The 20128-nt window shown below is 46.7% G+C and overlaps 1 protein-coding gene across 2 annotated transcripts in view; it reads left to right on the top strand.

Moving 5' to 3' along the window:
- SYN1 (synapsin I) overlaps nucleotides 1-20128 on the top strand; it is an 86262-nt gene that overhangs the window by 22579 nt on the left and 43555 nt on the right. For both annotated transcript variants that reach the window (XM_069747813.1, XM_069747812.1), the window contains exons 2-5: nucleotides 8163-8220; nucleotides 10102-10193; nucleotides 16394-16550; nucleotides 17666-17755. In XM_069747813.1, the coding sequence (XP_069603914.1) occupies nucleotides 8163-8220; nucleotides 10102-10193; nucleotides 16394-16550; nucleotides 17666-17755 (397 nt within the window). The remainder of the gene's footprint in view (nucleotides 1-8162; nucleotides 8221-10101; nucleotides 10194-16393; nucleotides 16551-17665; nucleotides 17756-20128) is intronic.

Below are 20128 nucleotides of genomic sequence, written 5' to 3'. Positions count from 1 at the left end.
GACACCGATTCAGCGATGTCTTCACTGGTAACCAGGGTAAACATTTGGTTACTAAACGCAGGGCCGCGCTTAGTAACCCGATGTTTACCCTGGTTACCATTGTAAAAGTAAAAAAAAAAAACACTACAAAAAACGATTTTTCCAAAGCGTTTGATACCGTGCCGCACAAGAGGTTGGTACACAAAATGAGAATGCTTGGTCTGGGGGAAATTGTGTGTAAATGGGTTAGTAACTGGCTTAGTGATAGAAAGCAGAGGGTGGTAATAAATGGTATAGTCTCTAACTGGGTCGCTGTGACCAGTGGGGTACCGCAGGGGTCAGTATTGGGACCTGTTCTCTTCAACATATTCATTAAGATCTGGTAGAAGGTTTACACAGTAAAATATCGATATTTGCAGATGATACAAAACTATGTAAAGCAGTTAATACAAGAGAAGATAGTATTCTGCTGCAGATGGATCTGGATAAGTTGGAAACTTGGGCTGAAAGGTGGCAGATGAGGTTTAACAATGATAAATGTAAGGTTATACACATGGGAAGAAGGAATCAATATCACCATTACACACTGAACGGGAAACCACAGGGTAAATCTGACAGGGAGAAGGACTTGGGGATCCTAGTTAATGATAAACTTACCTGGAGCAGCCAGTGCCAGGCAGCAGCTGCCAAGGCAAACAGGATCATGGGGTGCATTAAAAGAGGTCTGGATACACATGATGAGAGCATTATACTGCCTCTGTACAAATCCCTAGTTAGACCGCACATGGAGTACTGTGTCCAGTTTTGGGCACCGGTGCTCAGGAAGGATATAATGGAACTAGAGAGAGTACAAAGGAGGGCAACAAAATTAATAAAGGGGATGGGAGAACTACAATACCCAGATAGATTAGCGAAATTAGGATTATTTAGTCTAGAAAAAAGACGACTGAGGGGCGATCTAATAACCATGTATAAGTATATAAGGGGACAATACAAATATCTCGCTGAGGATCTGTTTATACCAAGGAAGGTGACGGGCACAAGGGGGCATTCTTTGCGTCTGGAGGAGAGAAGGTTTTTCCACCAACATAGAAGAGGATTCTTTACTGTTAGGGCAGTGAGAATCTGGAATTGCTTGCCTGAGGAGGTGGTGATGGCGAACTCAGTCGAGGGGTTCAAGAGAGGCCTGGATGTCTTCCTGGAGCAGAACAATATTGTATCATACAATTAGGTTCTGTAGAAGGACGTAGATCTGGGGATTTATTATGATGGAATATAGGCTGAACTGGATGGACAAATGTCTTTTTTCGGCCTTACTAACTATGTTACTATGTTACTATGTTACATTCCTGTCACGTCCCTCAGCGTCAGCTTCCCTGCGTCCCCCAGTGTCAGCGCCGGCCAGCGGTAAAGCAGAGCACAGCGGTGACGTCACTGCTCTGCTTTCCGGCCAGCGCTTACACAGTGCAGGGAAGCTGACGCTGGGGGACGCGACAGGAATGTAAGTATGTAGTGTTTTCTTTTTACTGTTACAATGGTAACCAGTGTAAACATTGGGTTACTAAGCGCGGCCCTGTGCTTAGTAACCCGATGTTTACCCTGGTTACCCGGGGACTTTGGCATCGTTGGTCGCTGGAGAGCTGTCTGTGTGACAGCTCTCCAGCGACCACACAACGACTTACCAACGATCACGGCCAGGTCGTATCCCTGGTCGTGATCGTTGGTAAATCGTTAAGTGTAATGGTACCTTTAGGTCTGAAACCTTTATCTGAGCGCACAAATCTCCAAGGCTATGTGCACACGTTGCAGATTTTACGCTGCGGATCTGCAGCAGTTTTCCATGCGTTTACAGTACACGTATGGAAAACTAAAACCGCACATGCTAAGGAAAAAAAACGCGCGGAAACGCAGCAGTGTTTTTTTCCGCAGCATGTCAATTGTTTGTGCTGATTCTGCAGCGGTTTACACCTGCTCCTCAATAGGAATCCGCAGGTGTAAAACCGCAGGTGGAATCCACACAAAAACCGCAGGAAATTCGCTGTGCGGTTTACCTGCGGATTTTGCAAAAACAGTGCGGAAAAATCCGCACACCAATCCGCAACGTGTGCACATAGCCCAAGGGTGCCCAAAGTTTTGTACCGACCCATTTTCCTATTTGTAATTTTTAAAATATAAAAAATTATTTTATAAATGTAGTCCTTTTAGAGATCATATCATCTTCAACTTGCTTATCTGTTCACTATACCAGTAATTTTGACCAGGGGTGCCCAAACTTTTACATAGTACTGTGCACCTTTCAACATTGAAATTGCAACGTCATGAAGGCATAGCTTTTGAATTCTGAAAATCACAAGATGGATACGTTACTGATCTGCAAATGGGGAAAAACATTTTCAAACCTTTTATGCTGACCGATCAGTGACGTCCCAGATGTGCTCGATGGGAGACCAGTCCGGAGACGCTGCAGCCATGGGAGCACATTTTGTTCCTGCCGGCCGCTCACAGGAGCACATGCAATATGTGGCCTCGATGTGTTGCGAAAAATGGTTCCTGGGACACTTTGGAGAGGAGGCCGCACCACTGGCTCCACCAACAAATCAATTTACCGTTGAACGGTTAGTGCTCCTGGAATGAAGACTAGAGATGTCCAACTACTGTACATTATGTCACCCAAACCCATGATCCCGGGAGTAGGACTGGTGTGACGGTCCCTCGTGAACGCCTGAGATGTTCCATGGCGGTACCTTGGTTCAGGTTCCTGTTATCTTTCCTGCATCAGTTTTGGGGTTAGTGAAGACCGATCTGCCAGTTTGGGGTGGGCCGCAGGACTCTCATTAAAGAAATATCCCCCAGAGACCTCTATTAGTTTCAGTGGTCTCCATGTCGTGCATGGAGGATGAGGAGACGATTCGTATTCCTTTTTGCGATTGATATAATCTGTGGGCGCTGTCTCCTTGCAGCGCCATCAAAAGGGGGAATGAGGCATTAAGCAGTTCACATTGAACTTCGAGGTGTATTCGGATCTTTGATATGGATGATGCGATCGGCAGGTCTCTGGGACCCCCGCCTATCTTGAGGGGCTGTTCTTCACAGGCCGTCATCATTAGGTGAAGGTCAGTACAGACTGGTTTCCTTCCGCAGCCTGATCACATGGCGAGGGGGGAAGAGAAGAACCATCTAATGGTTCTCTGTGTATCTCAGTTATATAAGGCTCTGATTTATTTATACGGCAGTTTTTTTCCGGTCCGCTGCTGTCCTGTCTTCCCCTTCCCCACCCAGGAGCGTTGCAGATTATGACCTCAGTGACCACCATAGGAGGCGAGCGATAAAGCTGTTGCCAGTGGCCATCTGTCATCACAGGCAGGAGAATCAGTAAGAGCTGCAGCAGTGGGACCCCCGAGCACACCTTGATTACACGTCGCTGTGTTTCTGCATATAGACTGCGGGAATAAAACGCCCCGTCTTCCTCTGGTAATTGCACCCTATTACCGAGCTGAGCTGCGGGAGCGAGGAGGGGGCGCTGGCGTGATTTTGCTTCTGTCTCACAGATCCATTGAAGATCTGCAGGATGAGACATGTTCAGATTGCCTGCAGATCTCGGCACTGCCTGCAGAGGCTTCCAGAGACCTGATTGTGGCCAGTCAGGTCATGGCGGCCAACCTGTTAGGAAAGAGGGACATCCTTTTCATGTATGCTTGCCTCCCATCACAAGCACCACAAATACTGTCAGTGTCATGGATATAATCCACCTTCGCATGGGGAATCCTATCAAAGTGCCAGTGCTCCCATTATTCTGTGAAGTCTACGTCCTGCCGCTTAGGTTATCGCTCACATAGCAATTCCAGATGATTGCCTTGAAGGTGTGCAGTCTGCTAACAGATCAGGCCACCTGCACTTGCCCAGCGCATGGTATCACGCTGGCATCTCCAGCCCGGCCCCCCACCGCCCCAGTGCCGCATCCGTCACACGGCATTCAGATCACTTTAAGGGGAAAAGTGCTAACTAATTTCACAGTCTCGCCCCCTCATTCCTGAAATATGCTGCTCACAGATAAAAGACGGCGGTGCCATCCGCTCCAGAATTACAGGCAGTGATTCGCATTGTGCAAGGAATGGAGGGATGATAAGACGCAGGCACAGAAATAAATAGGCTTATAGTCTGCAATTCTCCTGTGCGGAGGGATTGAGAAGCCCCGGGGAAGGAGCGCGGCCGCCAATCAGGGCGTCTCTGCAGTCAGGGATTGCATGCTGTGCACAAGGGGCCAGTCGTCGACTAATGACACGAGGCTTCATCCGCACATCTGCTTACTGTCATGTGTAGCCCCCCAATCTCTTGACCTCCTTATAGTCTTTGGCCAGTGGGGGCTTTATAGCAAACTGCGCCCCTCCAAAGCCATTATCACAAACACACTGGTGCCATGTATTATGCTCAGGCAGGGAGGAGCATGGCCGTCACTTCCCTACCCCCCACTCAATAGTGACGTGAAGATGGGACTCCTGTAGAAGACCTAGGCTAGGAAAGGAAGGAAAATATCCCTTTTAGCCATGATTTTTGGGCACGTACACAAGGCGGCTGGAAGGGTTCACCAATGGCCGGGTAACCCAAATGCTTGACAGTAATAATAGCTGAGACATAGCTGGAAATTCTCACTGCAGGCCGCACTTATTGAAATATCTGCAAACTGTCGCCCTGTAGCCAAGCACGGCGCGTGCAGAACATCGAGGCGATTTACTCACGCTCTCCGCTTCTACATGACACGAGCAAAACTGTAAAAGAATTGACTGGCGCAGTTCCGTCTGCTGGATTATGTAGCTACCGCAGCCGGTTACTGCCGCCCATGATATTCATCAAATCAGGAATAGAGCTCGCGATGGCAGGAGACCCCATAAATGATTCGTAAATTCATAGTTATAGCTAGGGTTATCCAATATGGTTAAGCTTAAAGAGTAGCTGTGAAATGGATGGGAAGCCCAAGCTTGGTGATTTTTCAAAATATCATCATAACAAAAGGATTGTCCCATTTCCCCCCCGACTGGCGATAGGGACTCTTTATGGTGACCACATGCCATAATTAGCGGTTCTATGCTTTGCCAAGTGTACATGCGTTCTACAGGTGAAGAGGAGAGTACGCCTCTGCTGGAAACTTCTAGCAGATGTTGGTGTGTGTCCATCCAACCTGTCCAACCTTCTATCCGCCAACATCTGCCGTCAATGAAGAGTCCGGACCCCTCTGTGCACAATAGATGGTAGTCCAATCTTGTTGAAATTGACAGGATGGCCTCCGAATCCTCATGATAAAGAAGACATTTCATAACATTTGGTCACAAGTGAGGTGCAGAAAGGAATCCTAGTCTTCATTTGATCATGGGCTACCAAATATAAAACAGGCAACACACATTACACAGCCGTAACTAATGATATTGATTAATCAAGTAAGGGATGTTGCGAGAGAGATGATTAAATAGATCAGAATGGATGGTTCGGTCATTCATGAGCTTCTTAGGTCCACTGTCCAATAACGACTAGTTAGGAAAAGTGGCTAGAAATAATCAACAAACCAAAATGGATTGCCAAGATTAGAATTTTGAATAACTTTTAAGATTAGGGAGAGGGGTCCCTCGATCATGACTCCCCCAAAACAACTCCTTAGAGTGGAAGTCACTGTCGTCTGTCAGCGATGGAATGGAAGATACCACTTCCAAAGAATCCCACCTTGATGGATTTGGTTCCTCTACATTGACCTTTAAAATTTGCTGCTAGAGATGGTCATACTGTACATGAGCCAGGTCTGCAACTGTTGGGATGTATATCTGGGAGAAAACCTCAAAATGCTACTCAAACATTTTGAGGAGAAGGTTGAAAGTCTTTAACTGAATAGGAACTTTTTCTAAAGCAAACTTAATGCTCAGGAGGAATAAGAAGGTCCAAAACTGGTCACACATGAATACAGTTTCCTTTCTACTTAGGGATCGTGAAGCCTTAAACTGTGAGTGGAGAGGTGTTTGCGCATCTCCAGCATGGGCCTTGACATGAAGAGTGGCTTTGCCTTTTTTACGTATGTTGTAATAAAGATCAACTATGGAACTAAACTCCCTAAGTAAACGTGGGTGGAAATCCTTAGTGTAGAACTGGTGCAGTTACAGCGCTGAGGGAGAACAGGATAAATGTTATTTCCTTTATTATCACGTAAACCAGGAGACAGTTCTGCAGGACGAATCATCTGTTACATCTTATCGATCGCTCTGCAGAGGGACTAGTGAAGTGGATAATATGCCTGGGTGCGGAGTCACACAGCGGCATGATAATGATTATGACTTTGTACATCAGGTTTCAGAGGATATACCTCTGCTGTAAACCCATAGATGGTGGGGGATGGTCTGTGATGTCCCAGATGTGACACGTCTACGTTTTACCAGCTTGTTTAAAAGAGGTAGCTTTTATCCCTGGTGTCTGGGGGACCCAGCACGTCAACACATTATGTAGTGCTTTATTTTCCCTGTTTGGGCGCTGTATGGATGCTGTATATAGAAAAATCATTTAATATTTTTAGATCTTGTAAAACTGATCTCTTTACTTTTCTTACCTTGATCCAGTGTTGGATTATTTTATGAGCCAGTCACATCCAAAGCTGCGTTCTTAAATTGCTGGACCCACCATCAGGGCAGCAGTGTTATGTCAGACCGGACACAGACCTGCAACATTATTTCAGACCCGCTACATGCCTGAAGCGTTATGTTAGACCCACCGCAATCCTGCTGCATTATGTCAGACCTGCCACAGGGCATCAGCGTTATGTCAGACCCGCCACAGGTCTGCAGCATTTTATCAGACCCGTCACAGGCTTCAGTGTTATGTCAGACCCTCCACAGGGCATCAGCCTTATGTCAGACCCTCCACAGGGCATCAGCGCTATGTTAGACCCACCACAGTAGCATTATATCAGACCCGCCACAGGGCATCAGCGTTATGTCAGACCCGCCACAGGCCGGCAGCGATATGTCAGACCCGCAACAATCCTGCAGCGTTACGCCAGGCCTGCAGCATTATATCAGACCCGCCACAGGCCTGCAGCATTATATCAGACCCGCCACAGGCCTGCAGCATTATATCAGACCCGCCACAGGGCATCAGCGTTATGTCAGACCCGCCACAGGCCGGCAGCGATATGTCAGACCCGCAACAATCCTGCAGCGTTACGCCAGGCCTGCAGCATTATATCAGACCCGCCACAGGCCTGCAGCATTATATCAGACTCGCCACAGGGCATCAGCGTTATGTCAGACCCGCCACAGGGCATCAGCGTTATGTCAGACCCGCCACAGGCCGGCAGTGATATGTCAGACCCGCAACAATCCTGCAGCGTTATGCCAGCCCTGCAGCATTATATCAGACCCGCCACAGGCCTGCAGCATTATATCAGACCCGCCACAGGCCTGCAGCATTATATCAGACCCGCCACAGGGCATCAGCGTTATGTCAGACTCGCCACAGGCCTGCAATGTTATGTCAGACCCGCCACAGGGCATCAGCGTTATGTCAGACCCGCCACAGGGCATCAGCCTTATGTCAGACCCTGCCACAGGCCTGCAGTGTTATGTCAGACCCTCCACAGGGCATCAGCATTATGTCAGACCCGCCACAGGGCATCAGCCTTATGTCAGACCCTCCACAGGGCATCAGCGCTATGTTAGACCCACCACAGTAGCATTATATCAGACCCGCCACAGGGCATCAGCGTTATGTCAGACCCGCCACAGGCCGGCAGTGATATGTCAGACCCGCAACAATCCTGCAGCGTTATGCCAGCCCTGCAGCATTATATCAGACCCGCCACAGGCCTGCAGCATTATATCAGACCCGCCACAGGGCATCAGCGTTATTTCAGACCCACCACAGGCCTGCAGTGTTATGTCAGACGCTCCACAGGGCATCAGCGTTATGTCAGACCCGCCACAGGGCATCAGCCTTATGTCAGACCCGCCACAGTAGCATTATATCAGACCCGCCACAGGCCTGCAGCGCTTTGTCAGAGCCGCCTTTCGCCAGTAGCCAACAGGGCACAACATTAGATGTTATCAGAAGCGAGTAATTTTGAATGCTTCTCTGGTCGTGACTGGAGCCATAGACACACTTTATGGTCTCTGACCACTTGATTTCTGTTAAGTATTGATTTTATTTTTCAGGGTGAAGATTTTTAAAGGGAAGAAAATCAGCGGAGAGTTTGACATCAAGATTGAACAAGTAAGTGACATCAAATGTAAAATGTCATACATCCCAACAGTAAGGCAATACACCTCGTCCAATTAGCATATAATCCTCAGACCAAATCCTTTATACAGTCACCATTCCAAAACCTCTGTATACAGACCCCAGACCAGAAACCCACTGTATACAGACCCCAGACCAGAACCTTCCTGTATATAGACCCCAGACCAGAACCCCACTATATGCAGACCGCAGACTAGAACTTTCCTGTATCCAGACCCCAGACCAAACCCTTTCTGCATGCAGACCCCAGACCAGAACCCCCCTGTATACAGATCGCAGACCAGTAGCTTCCTGGATACAGACCCAAACTCTCCTATATACAGACCACAAACCAGAACCTCCTTGTATACAGACCCTAGACCAGAACCTTCTTGTATCCAGACACCAGACCAGAACTCTCCAGTACACAGACCACAGACCTGAACTCCTCTGTATACAGACCCCAGACCAGACCCACCCTAAATACAGACCTCATACCAGAACCTTCCTGTGTGCAGAGCCTTCCTGTATACAGACCCCAAATGAGAACTCCTCTGTACACAGACCAGAATCTTCCTGTGTACAGACCCCAGTCCAGAACCCCCTGTATACAGACCCCAGGCCAGAACCTTCTTGTATTCACACCCTGAACCAAAACTCTCCTGTGTACATACCCCAGACAGAACCCCCACTTTATACAGACCCCAGACCAGTACCCCCATATAGATCCCAGACCAGAACCCCCCTGTATACTGTAACCTGCAAAAATTCTACTGCATACAGACCCCAGACCAGAACCCCCCTGTATTGATCCCAGACCAGAATCCCCTGTATACTGTCACCATACAAAATTCTCCTGTATCCAGACCCAAGACCAGAACCTTGCTGTACACAAATCCTAAGCCAGTACCCCCCTCTGTATACAGTCCCCAAACTAGAAGCTAGAATTGTACTATCTATAGACCTAGGTCAGAACCTTCCTGTATACAGACGTCTGAACAGACCTTAATGTACAGTGTCGGCAAAAATTTTTTACATGTAAAATCTGCGACATGATTTCACTTCTTAGAATGCACACAATGGGGGAGATCATCAAACACTGTCTAATAGCAAAACTGGCTTAGTTGCCCATAGCAACCAATCAAAGCTTATCATTTACTTCTCACACTGCACTGGTAAAATGAAAGCTGCACTCTGATTGGTTGAATGTTAAGGTCTTGTAGATTTTTTTTTTGCCGACACTGTATATAGACTCCTGTCCAGAATCTTTGTGTACACAGTCCCTATACAACCTCCAGCATACAGCCCCCAGACCAGACCCCTCTGATTTGCAGACTAGTGTTGCTCTCCGCTCCTGGACACAGACAGTGTCAGGACATCTTTGCTGCCACCTTCGAGCAGTTGCCGTACAGGTACGGTGACAGTTCAGTATGTCGGGGTCTTGGGAGATTTCCCCTTTTTCCCCAAGTGTCTGGAACTTTCCTGCAGATTTAGGCCACACACTATAAACTCGGCAGCTTCTTACACGTGCCGTGTGCCCTCCTCCATCTCTTACCATGGAACGGCCATATTGATTTACCGCTACTTCTCAGTCAATCGTCTGCGCTGGCAATCCTCCAGTCCTTCCCTTAATTCATCCTTGCCGTCAGCCATTACCAGCTCCGGCGGGACAGCGTTTTATGGGTAGAAATAGCTGCTTTATAAAAGATCCATAAAATACTTCACAAAGCTGCAGAGTAAATGTCGCTTCTGCAGCCGCAGACACTGGATCCTCTGCAGGAAGCGGAAAATTGTAGAATTTACACAGAACGTGTAGTGTCATAAATCTGATCATCCGTGTACACGGCTCAGCATATTGTCCCTCCTGTCCTGCAGGCCGAGTTCTCCGATCTGAACCTGGTGGCACATTCTAATGGAACCTTCTCCGTGGACATGGAGGTGATGAGGAACGGCGTGAAGGTCGTCCGGTGAGTCACACACCCAACTGCTTGTGTTGCCATCTGTAGGGTGAGTCCTGTAGTCCGGCATCTGATGGTCCACAACTCGAGGGTCATAGTGTTTGCCATCAGTGCAGGCCATTCTGTAAGATATCTGAGCTCTACAACTACCACCGATCCTGAGAACGAGGGGCAGCAGCTGTGATTTACACCCTTCACTACTTTTCTTTGCCATCGAGCTGTGCTGTAGCCCCTTCTCTAATATTTCCTTGCACCCTTAGCTGTGCTGTAGCCCTTTCACTACTTTTTCCTTGCTCCTCTGGCTGTGCTGTAGCCCCTTCTCTACTTTTCCTTGCCACCGGCTGTGCTGTATTACTTGCCACCCAGCTGTGCTGTAGCCTTATCATTACGTTTCCTTGCCCCCTGGCTGTGCTGTAGCCCTTTCACCAGTTTTTCTTCCCCCTCAGTTGTGCTGTAGCCCCTTCACTACTTTACTTTGCCCCCCACTGTGCTGTAGCCCCTTCGCTACTTTTCCTCGCCCCCTGGCTGTGCTGTAGCCCCTTCACTACATTTCCTCGCCCCCCGGCTGTGCTGTAGCCCCTCACTACATTTCCTCGCCCCCCGGTTGTGCTGTAGCCCCTTCACTACTTTTCCTTGCCCCCTGGCTGTGCTGTAGCCCGTTCACTACATTTCCTCGCCCCCCGGTTGTGCTGTAGCCCCTTCACTACATTTCCTCGCCCCCCGGTTGTGCTGTAGCCCCTTCACTACTTTTTATTGCCCCCCTGGCTGTGCTGTAGCCCCTTCACTACATTTCCTCGCCCCCCGGTTGTGCTGTAGCCCCTTCACTACATTTCCTCGCCCCCCGGTTGTGCTGTAGCCCCTTCACTACTTTTCATTGCCCCCCGGTTGTGCTGTAGCCCCTTCACTATATTTCCTCGCCCCACGGTTGTCTTGTAGCCTCTTCACTACTTTTCCTGCCCCCCCCCCCCCGGCTGTGCTGTAGCCCCTTCACTACATTTCCTCGCCCCCGGCTGTGCTGTAGCCCCTTCACTACATTTCCTCGCCCCCCGGCTGTGCTGTAGCCCCTTCACTACATTTCCTCGCCCCCCGGCTGTGCTGTAGCCCCTTCACTACATTTCCTCGCCCCCCGGCTGTGCTGTAGCCCCTTCACTACTTTTCCTGCCCCCTGGCTGTGCTGTAGCCCCTTCACTACATTTCCTCCCCCCTCCCCCCTCCGGCTGTGCTGGAGCACCTTTAGTCTCAAGATTTGGTGGGGGTAATGGACCCTCCTCTAAACTGAAGCAGGTTCTTGTCCATCTGTGTGAGAGGGGCAGATGCAGCATCAGGGCAGCTGGCATCTTACAGCATAATGTTGGCACTGGTCTTGTTCACAATGGTGCCCACACGCCTGCGTGGTCCGCATTTATTGTACCCTTTTAAAGGGAACCTGTCACCCCCCCAGGCGTTTGTAACAAAAAGAGCCACCTTGTGCAGCACTAATGCTGCATTCTGACAAGGTGGCTCTTTTAGTTCGGGTCCCTGGCACTGGTGCAATAATCACTTTTGAAATTTGTCCCTCATACCTGTGAAATTGCCAGGGGGACAGGGCTTTCCCACCTAAAACAGACGCACCACAGCTGTCACTCATGGCCGCAACTGCGCATGCCCGAAAAAAAAATAACAGCGCATGAGTGACGGCTGTGAGGCGTCTGGATTAGGGGGGAAAGCCCTGCCCCCTGGCGATTTCACGGTATGATGGACAAATTTCAAAAGCGATTATTGCAGCGTTGGCAGGGACCCAAACTAAAAGAGCCACCTTGTCAGAATGCAGCGTTAGTGCAGCACAAGGTGGCTCTTTTAGTTACAAACGCCTGGGGGGGTGACAGGTTCCCTTTAATTTTTTGCCCGTCAGTGTGTTCTGCTTTGAAGATGGCATTTTAATGATTGGTAGCAGCGTCTCATTGAAATCAACCCAGGCCTGAATGCCGAGTAGAGGGCAGTGCCGACAGGTGCCATAATTAATAGTCTGTGTGTAAAGTTCCAGCCAGGGCTGGTGATAACGTCTGAACCCCACCAGCAGCACGTAGGGGTGAGACCTGTGCAGGCTGATACATGCATGTTAAAGGTTAAAACTGTCCTCAGGCATTGGATATTTGTAGTCATGTAGGATGCCGAGATAAGCGGCATCCATGACTACTGATCAATCAGTCCATAATGTCATTCCTCCAGCCAGACGTGGTTACCTGGCGTTGTGCCATGGACGTCGCCCTGGGCAGTGAATACGCCACAGTTTATATAAGGTACGGTGGGTATGAGGCGTCGCTCTCACGGACTGTGATCGTGGCACTCATACATTGAGAAGGCGAATAAATGATCATGCCACTGCCATTGTGCCTCATTCTCTGTGAAGGGCGCCCCCCTGTGGAGATCTTACAGCACAGCAATAAAGAAACCCCTTATAGCAGTTTGTGTTCAGCAGGAAGGCGGCAGATAAGAAACTTTGTGCTGGGTGACATCTGACATGTCTGTTTACAGCGCCACCCTGAGCCAGATCCAGGCACAGTGATTGTGGATGAGGTGGCATCATGTGCACAGTGATTGTAGGTGAGGAGACTTCATGGGCACAGTGATTGTGGATGAAGAGACTTCATGGGCATAGTGATTGTGGATGAGGAGGCATCATGGGCACAGTGATTGTAGGTGAGGAGACTTCATGGGCAGAGTGATTGTGGATGAGGAGGCATCATGGGCACAGTGATTGTAGGTGAGGAGACTTCATGGGCAGCGTGATTGTGGATGAGGAAACATCATGGGCACAGTGATTGTAGGTGAGGAGACTTCATGGGCAGCGTGATTGTGGATGAGGAGACATCATGGGCACAGTGATTGTAGGTGAGGAGACTTCATGGGCAGCGTGATTGTGGATGAGGAGACATCATGGGCACAGTGATTGTAGGTGAGGAGACTTCATGGGCAGCGTGATTGTGGATGAGGAGGCATCATGGGCACAGTGATTGTAGGTGAGGAGACTTCATGGGCAGAGTGATTGTGGATGAGGAGGCATCATGGGCACAGTGATTGTAGGTGAGGAGACTTCATGGGCAGCGTGATTGTGGATGAGGAGACATCATGGGCACAGTGATTGTAGGTGAGGAGACTTCATGGACACAGTGATTTTGGATGAGGAGACTTCATGGGCACAGTAATTGTGGATGAGAAGACATCATAGGCACAGTGATTGTGGATGAGGAGACATGGGCACGGAGATTGTGGATGAGTAGGCATCATGGACACAGAGATTATGGATAAGGAGGCATCATGAACACAGTGATTGTGGATGAGAAGACATCATAGGCATAGTGATTGTGGATGAGGAGACATGGGCACAGTGATTGTAGATGAGGAGACATCATGGACACAGTGATTGTGGATGAGGAGACATCATAGGAACAGTGACTGTGGATGAAGAGACATCATGGATACAGTGATTGTGGATGAGGAGACATCATGGACACAGAGATTATGGATAAGAAGGCATCATGAACACAGTGATTGTGGATGAGGAGGCATCATAGGCATAGTGATTGTGGATAAGGAGACATGGGCACAGTGATTGTGGATGAGGAGACATCATGGACACAGTGATTGTAGATGAGGAGACATCATGGGAACAGTGATTGTGGATGAGGAGACATCATGGATAAAGTGATTGTGGATGAAGAGACATCATGGATACAGTGATTGTGGATGAGGAGACATCATGGATACAGTGATTGTGGATGAGGAGACATCATGGACACAGAGATTATGGATAAGGAAGCATCATGAACACAGTGATTGTGGATGAGGAGGCATCATAGGCACAGTGATTGTGGATGAGGAGATATGGGCACAGTGATTGTGGATGAAGAGACATCATGGACATAGTGATTGTGAATGAGGAGACATCATGGGAACAGTGATTGTGGATGAGGATACATCATGGACACAGTGATTGTGGATGAGGAGACATCATGGGCACAGTGGTTGTGGATGAGGAGACATCATGGACACAGAGATTGTGGATGAGGAAGCATCATGGGAACAGTGATTGTGGATGAGGAGACATCATGGTAACAGTGATTGTGGATGAGGAGACATCATGGGAACAGTGATTGTGGATGAGGATACATCATGGACACAGTGATTGTGGATGAGGAGACATCATGGACACAGTGATTGTGGATGAGGAGACATCATGAACACAGAGATTGTGGATGAGGAGGCATCATGGGAACAGTGATTGTGGATGAGGAGACATGGGAACAGTGATTGTGGATGAGGAGACATCATGGGAACAGTGATTGTGGATGAGGAGGCATCATGGACACAGTGATTGTGGATGAGGAGACATCATGGACACAGTGATTGTGGATGAGGAGGCATCATGGGCACAGTGATTGTGGATGAGGAGGCATCATGGGAACAGTGATTGTGGATGAGGAGACATCATGGGCACAGTGATTGTGGATGAGGAGGCATCCTGGATACAGTGATTGTGGATGAGGAGGCATCCTGGACACAGTGATTGTGGATGAGGAGGCATCATGGGCACAGTGATTGTGGATGAGGAGACATCATGAGCACAGTGATTGTGGATGAGGAGGCATCCTGGATACAGTGATTGTGGATGAGGAGGCATCATGGGCACAGTGATTGTGGATGAGGAGACATCATGGGCACAGTGATTGTGGATGAGGAGACATCCTGGACACAGTGATTGTGGATGAGGAGGCATCATGGGCATAGTGATTGTGGATGATGAGACATCATGGGAACAGTGATTGTGGATGAGGAGACATCATGGGAACAGTGATTGTGGATGAGGAGACATCATGGACACAGAGATTGTGGATGAGGAGACATCATGGACACAGAGATTGTGGATGAGGAGGCATCCTGGACACAGTGATTGTGGATGAGGAGACATCATGGACACAGAGATTGTGGATGAGGAGACATCATGGACACAGAGATTGTGGATGAGGAGACATCATGGACAGAGATTGTGGATGAGGAGGCATCCTGGACACAGTGATTGTGGATGAGGAGGCATCCTGGACACAGTGATCGTGGATGAGGAGGCATCCTGGACACAGTGATTGTGGATGAGGAGGCATCATGGGCACAGTGATTGTGGATGAGGAGACATCATGGACACAGAGATTGTGGATGAGGAGACATCATGGACACAGAGATTGTGGATGAGGAGACATCATGGGCACAGTGATTGTGGGTGAGGAGGCATCCTGGACACAGTGATTGTGGATGAGGAGGCATCCTGGACACAGTGATTGTGGATGAGGAGGCATCCTGGACACAGTGATTGTGGATGAGGAGACATCATGGACACAGAGATTGTGGATGAGGAGACATCATGGACACTGTGATTGTGGATGAGGAGACATCATGGACACAGAGATTGTGGATGAGGAGACATCATGGACACAGTGATTGTGGATGAGGAGGCATCCTAGACACAGTGATTGTGGATGAGGAGGCATCATGGGCACAGTGATTGTGGATGAGGAGACATCATGGACACAGATTGTTGATGAGGAGGCATCGTGGGCACAGTGAACCCACCTGGCTAGCATGCTCGTCTCCCGGTTAGGTTGATGTCTTCTTTGGATTCAGTCCTGTTAGTCTGAGTCTCACTCTGATTTTGGGCTGTTGGCCAAGTTTGGATCTTTCCCTAGGACATGTATCTTTGTCCCTAGATTTAACCCTGTAATCACCAGTCCACACATAAGTGCCATGTTACAACACCCATATTGTGCCGCAGCTACAGAGCGCGACATTCCTCCGCTGTAGTACTGGTTCTTGGCTAGAGGGTGATGAGGCACGGTGTACTTAGTTGCAGTAAATAATCCCCCCCGAGCCCTAACAGGCAGAGAAAGGGCCCCCGGCACATCGCTAATTGCCCTCTGGAGGTAGGTATCACATCTGGGCATCTTCCCATTGAAAATAAGTACACAGAGCAGCATAATGACATCACTAGAGTGCGGCTGTGCCAGGTATATAAACACGGGGCCGACAGCTGGGCGTATTCAACATTCATCAGTCTAGGAGAGCTGGGGGGCCGCTCTTGTGGGATTTGCATGGTGGCCATATTAATTTGCCTCCCAGCCGTTGCAGTAACCGACAACCTGACCGATATCGTTACTTATTCTCCATGTCGGTTCTTCCAGGTCTCTGAAGCCAGACTTTGTCCTCATTCGCCAGCACGCTTTCAGCATGGCGCGCAACGGTGATTTCCGCAGCCTGGTGATCGGCCTGCAGTACGCCGGTGTGCCCAGCCTTAACTCTTTACACTCTGTGTATAACTTCTGCGACAAGCCCTGGGTGGTGAGTATAAAAGGATAGCATCCGGGAGTTCTACGCCTTTAACACAATTTTCATTTTTGCTTATCCGTTTTTTTCTCTCTACTTCCAAGGGGACATGACACAACAAGAAAAAAAAGAGCAATTCTGGGTTTTAATTTTTTTTTTGCTTTTACTAAGTTTACTATACAAGTTAAATAATTTTATATTTAGAGAGATTGGGCTTTTATGCTACCTTATAAGTATATTTATTTGATTTCTTTTTAAAAATTTTTTTAAAGGGAACCTAACAGGTGAAACATCCTGCCCAAACCGTGGTTATTATGTATCAGCCACGGACTGTACGATCACAGCCAGGCGCTGTGGCATTTCATAGAAAAACAAACTTTATATACTTTATATACCTGCCGGAGACCGGGCCGCATAGGAGAATAGTCCTACAGGCGGGTCCCCCGAGGCTTCTTCCCGTCTGCTGACAGTTACAGCTAGTTACACAGTGCGACTCAGTCCCTGGTGGCTAAGAAAAGTATAACTTTCTCTGAAACGTAGCGTTTCAGAGACAAACGTACATGGCTGTGGTCATACAGCCAGTGACTGATATATGTAGCCCACAGTTTGGGCAGCTATCACCTGTCAGGTTCCCTTTAAAGTGGAGAAATGTTAGTGATTAAAACATTTTTTTTTTTACTGTTATTTTTTTTTATCTCCCGGTTATGAACTTACCTCATCCACCCACACCTAGCAAGCACCATACATGTAAGGTTGATGTCTGAAAGGGGATAATTACCCAAAATGTGATAAATATAATTTTTTGCTCTGCTTCACAGCAGGCTGTAAAGCAGGATGATTGATGAAAGAGTTTACTTTGCTGACATCTAGTGGCCAGCATGTAAATTGCATTATTTTATAATAATAAAATATATTATTTTTGGATGGAACAGTCATCATCATTACTGCTATGTACTGCTATGATACATGTGTCTGAGTAATTCCCGCCTAGGATCATACTATATGATAATTCACGGCTTCCCTCCTGACGACCTCCATACAGCTTGCATAAGCAATGTCTTAATCTTTCGTTCTGCAGCCTGTGTAACTCTTGGCAGGAGCCTCAAGCTTTATTGTCATTTATATTTCAGTTTTCTCAGCTGGTTCGGCTGCAGAGGCAGTTAGGACACGAGGAATTCCCCCTGATCGAGCAAACGTACTACCCCAACCACAAAGAGATGGTGAGTCAGAGACTATTAATATCTGTTTGAAGCCCACCACAGATCTGCACTTCCTGGCCTGATGTCATGAATAACAGCACCTTGTTAGGGGTTCTGTGTCCTGTGCTGACCCCAAAACAGCACAGCAATGGCCATACTGTACTCGCCAGGTTACACTTCCCTCGACCCCTGTCCGGAAGGAGGCTACGTGTCATGGAATAGGTTTTGAAAGCACTGCTAAAACCACAGATGTGAAACAGATGTCTATCTATAGAAGGCCGTATTTTTCCGCAGATCTCAATGTACTGCATTCACTTTCAGTGTCACATTAATGTTTACATTAATAGTCAATCTATAATACTGTAACTAATGTACAAGACTATAAGTATTATAATACTGCTCCCTATGTGCAAGAATATAATTACTATAATACTGCTCCTATGTACAAGAATATAACTACTATAATACTTCCCCTATGTACTAGAATATAACTACTATAATACTGCCCCTATGTACAAGAATATACTATAATACTGCCCCCTATGTACAAGAATATAACTACTATAATACTGCCTCCTATGTACAAGAATATAACTACTATAATACTGCCCCCTATGTACAAGAATATAACTACTATAATACTGCCTCCTATGTACAAGAATATAACTACTATAATACTGTCCTCTCTGTACAAGAATATAACTACTATAATACTGCCCCTATGCATAAGACTATAACTACTATAAAACTGCCTCCTATGTACAAGAATATAGCTACTATAAAACTGTCCCTATGTACAAGAATGTACTATGATACTGACACCTTTCTTCAAGAATATAACTACTATAATACTGCCTCCTATGTACAAGAATATAGCTACTATAAAACTGTCCCTATGTACAAGAATGTACTATGATACTGACACCTTTCTTCAAGAATATAACTACTATAATACTGCCCCTATGTACAAGAATATAACTACTATAATACTGCCCTCTACAGTATGTACAGGAACATAAATACTATAATACTGCTCCTTTGTATAAGAATATAACTACTATAATACTGCCCCCTATATACAAGAATATAGCTACTATAATACTGCTCCTATGTACAAGACTATAACTACTATAATACTGACCCCTCTGTACAAGAATATAACTACTATAAGACTGCCCCTATGTACAAGACTATAACTACTATAATACTGCCCCCTATGTACAAGAATATAACTACTATAATACTGCCCCTATGTACAAGAATATAACTACTATAATACTGTCCCCTCTGTACAAGAATATAACTACTATAATACTGCCCCCTATATACAAGAATATAGCTACTATAATACTGCTCCTATGTACAAGACTATAACTACTATAATACTGACCCCTCTGTACAAGAATATAACTACTATAAGACTGCCCCTATGTACAAGACTATAACTACTATAATACTGCCCCCTATGTACAAGAATATAACTACTATAATACTGCCCCTATGTACAAGAATATAACTACTATAATACTGTCCCCTCTGTACAAGAATATAACTACTATAATACTGCCCCCTCTGTACAAGAATATAACTACTATAATACTGCCCCCTATGTACAAGACTATAACTTCTATAATACTGTCCCCTCTGTACAAGAATATAACTACTATAATACTGCCCCCTCTGTACAAGAATATAACTACTATAATACTGCCCCCTATGTACAAGAATATAGCTACTATAAAACTGTCCTTATGTACAACAATGTACTATGATACTGACACCTTTCTACAAGAATTAACTACTATAATACTGCCCCTATGTACAAGAATATAACTTCTATAATACTGCCCTCTACAGTATGTACAGGAACATAAATACTATAATACTGCTCCTTTGTATAAGAATATAACTACTATAATACTGCCCCCTATATACAAGAATATAGCTACTATAATACTGCCCCCTCTGTACAAGAATATAACTACTATAATACTGCCCCCTCTGTACAAGAATATAACTACTAATAATACTGCCCCTATGTACAAGACTATAACTACTATAATACTGCTCCTATATACAAGAATATAACTACTATAATACTGCTCCTATGTACAAAAATATATCTACTATAATACTGCCCCCTATGTACAAGACTATAACTACTATAATACTGCCTCCTATGTGCAAGAATATAACTACTATAATACGGCTCCTGTGTACAAAAATATATCTACTATAATACTGCCCCCTATGTACAAGAATATAACTACTATAATACTGCTCCCTATGTACAGGACTATAACTACTATGATATTGCCTCCTATGTACAAGAATATAACTACTATAATACTGTCCCCTCTGTACAAGACTATAGCTACTATAATACTGCCTCCT

Source organism: Ranitomeya imitator, chromosome 2 (genome assembly GCF_032444005.1).
Source record: "Ranitomeya imitator isolate aRanImi1 chromosome 2, aRanImi1.pri, whole genome shotgun sequence".
Taxonomy (NCBI): domain Eukaryota; kingdom Metazoa; phylum Chordata; class Amphibia; order Anura; family Dendrobatidae; genus Ranitomeya; species Ranitomeya imitator.
Note: the sequence above shows the minus strand (reverse complement) of the source record. Positions and strands in the feature narration are given on the sequence as shown.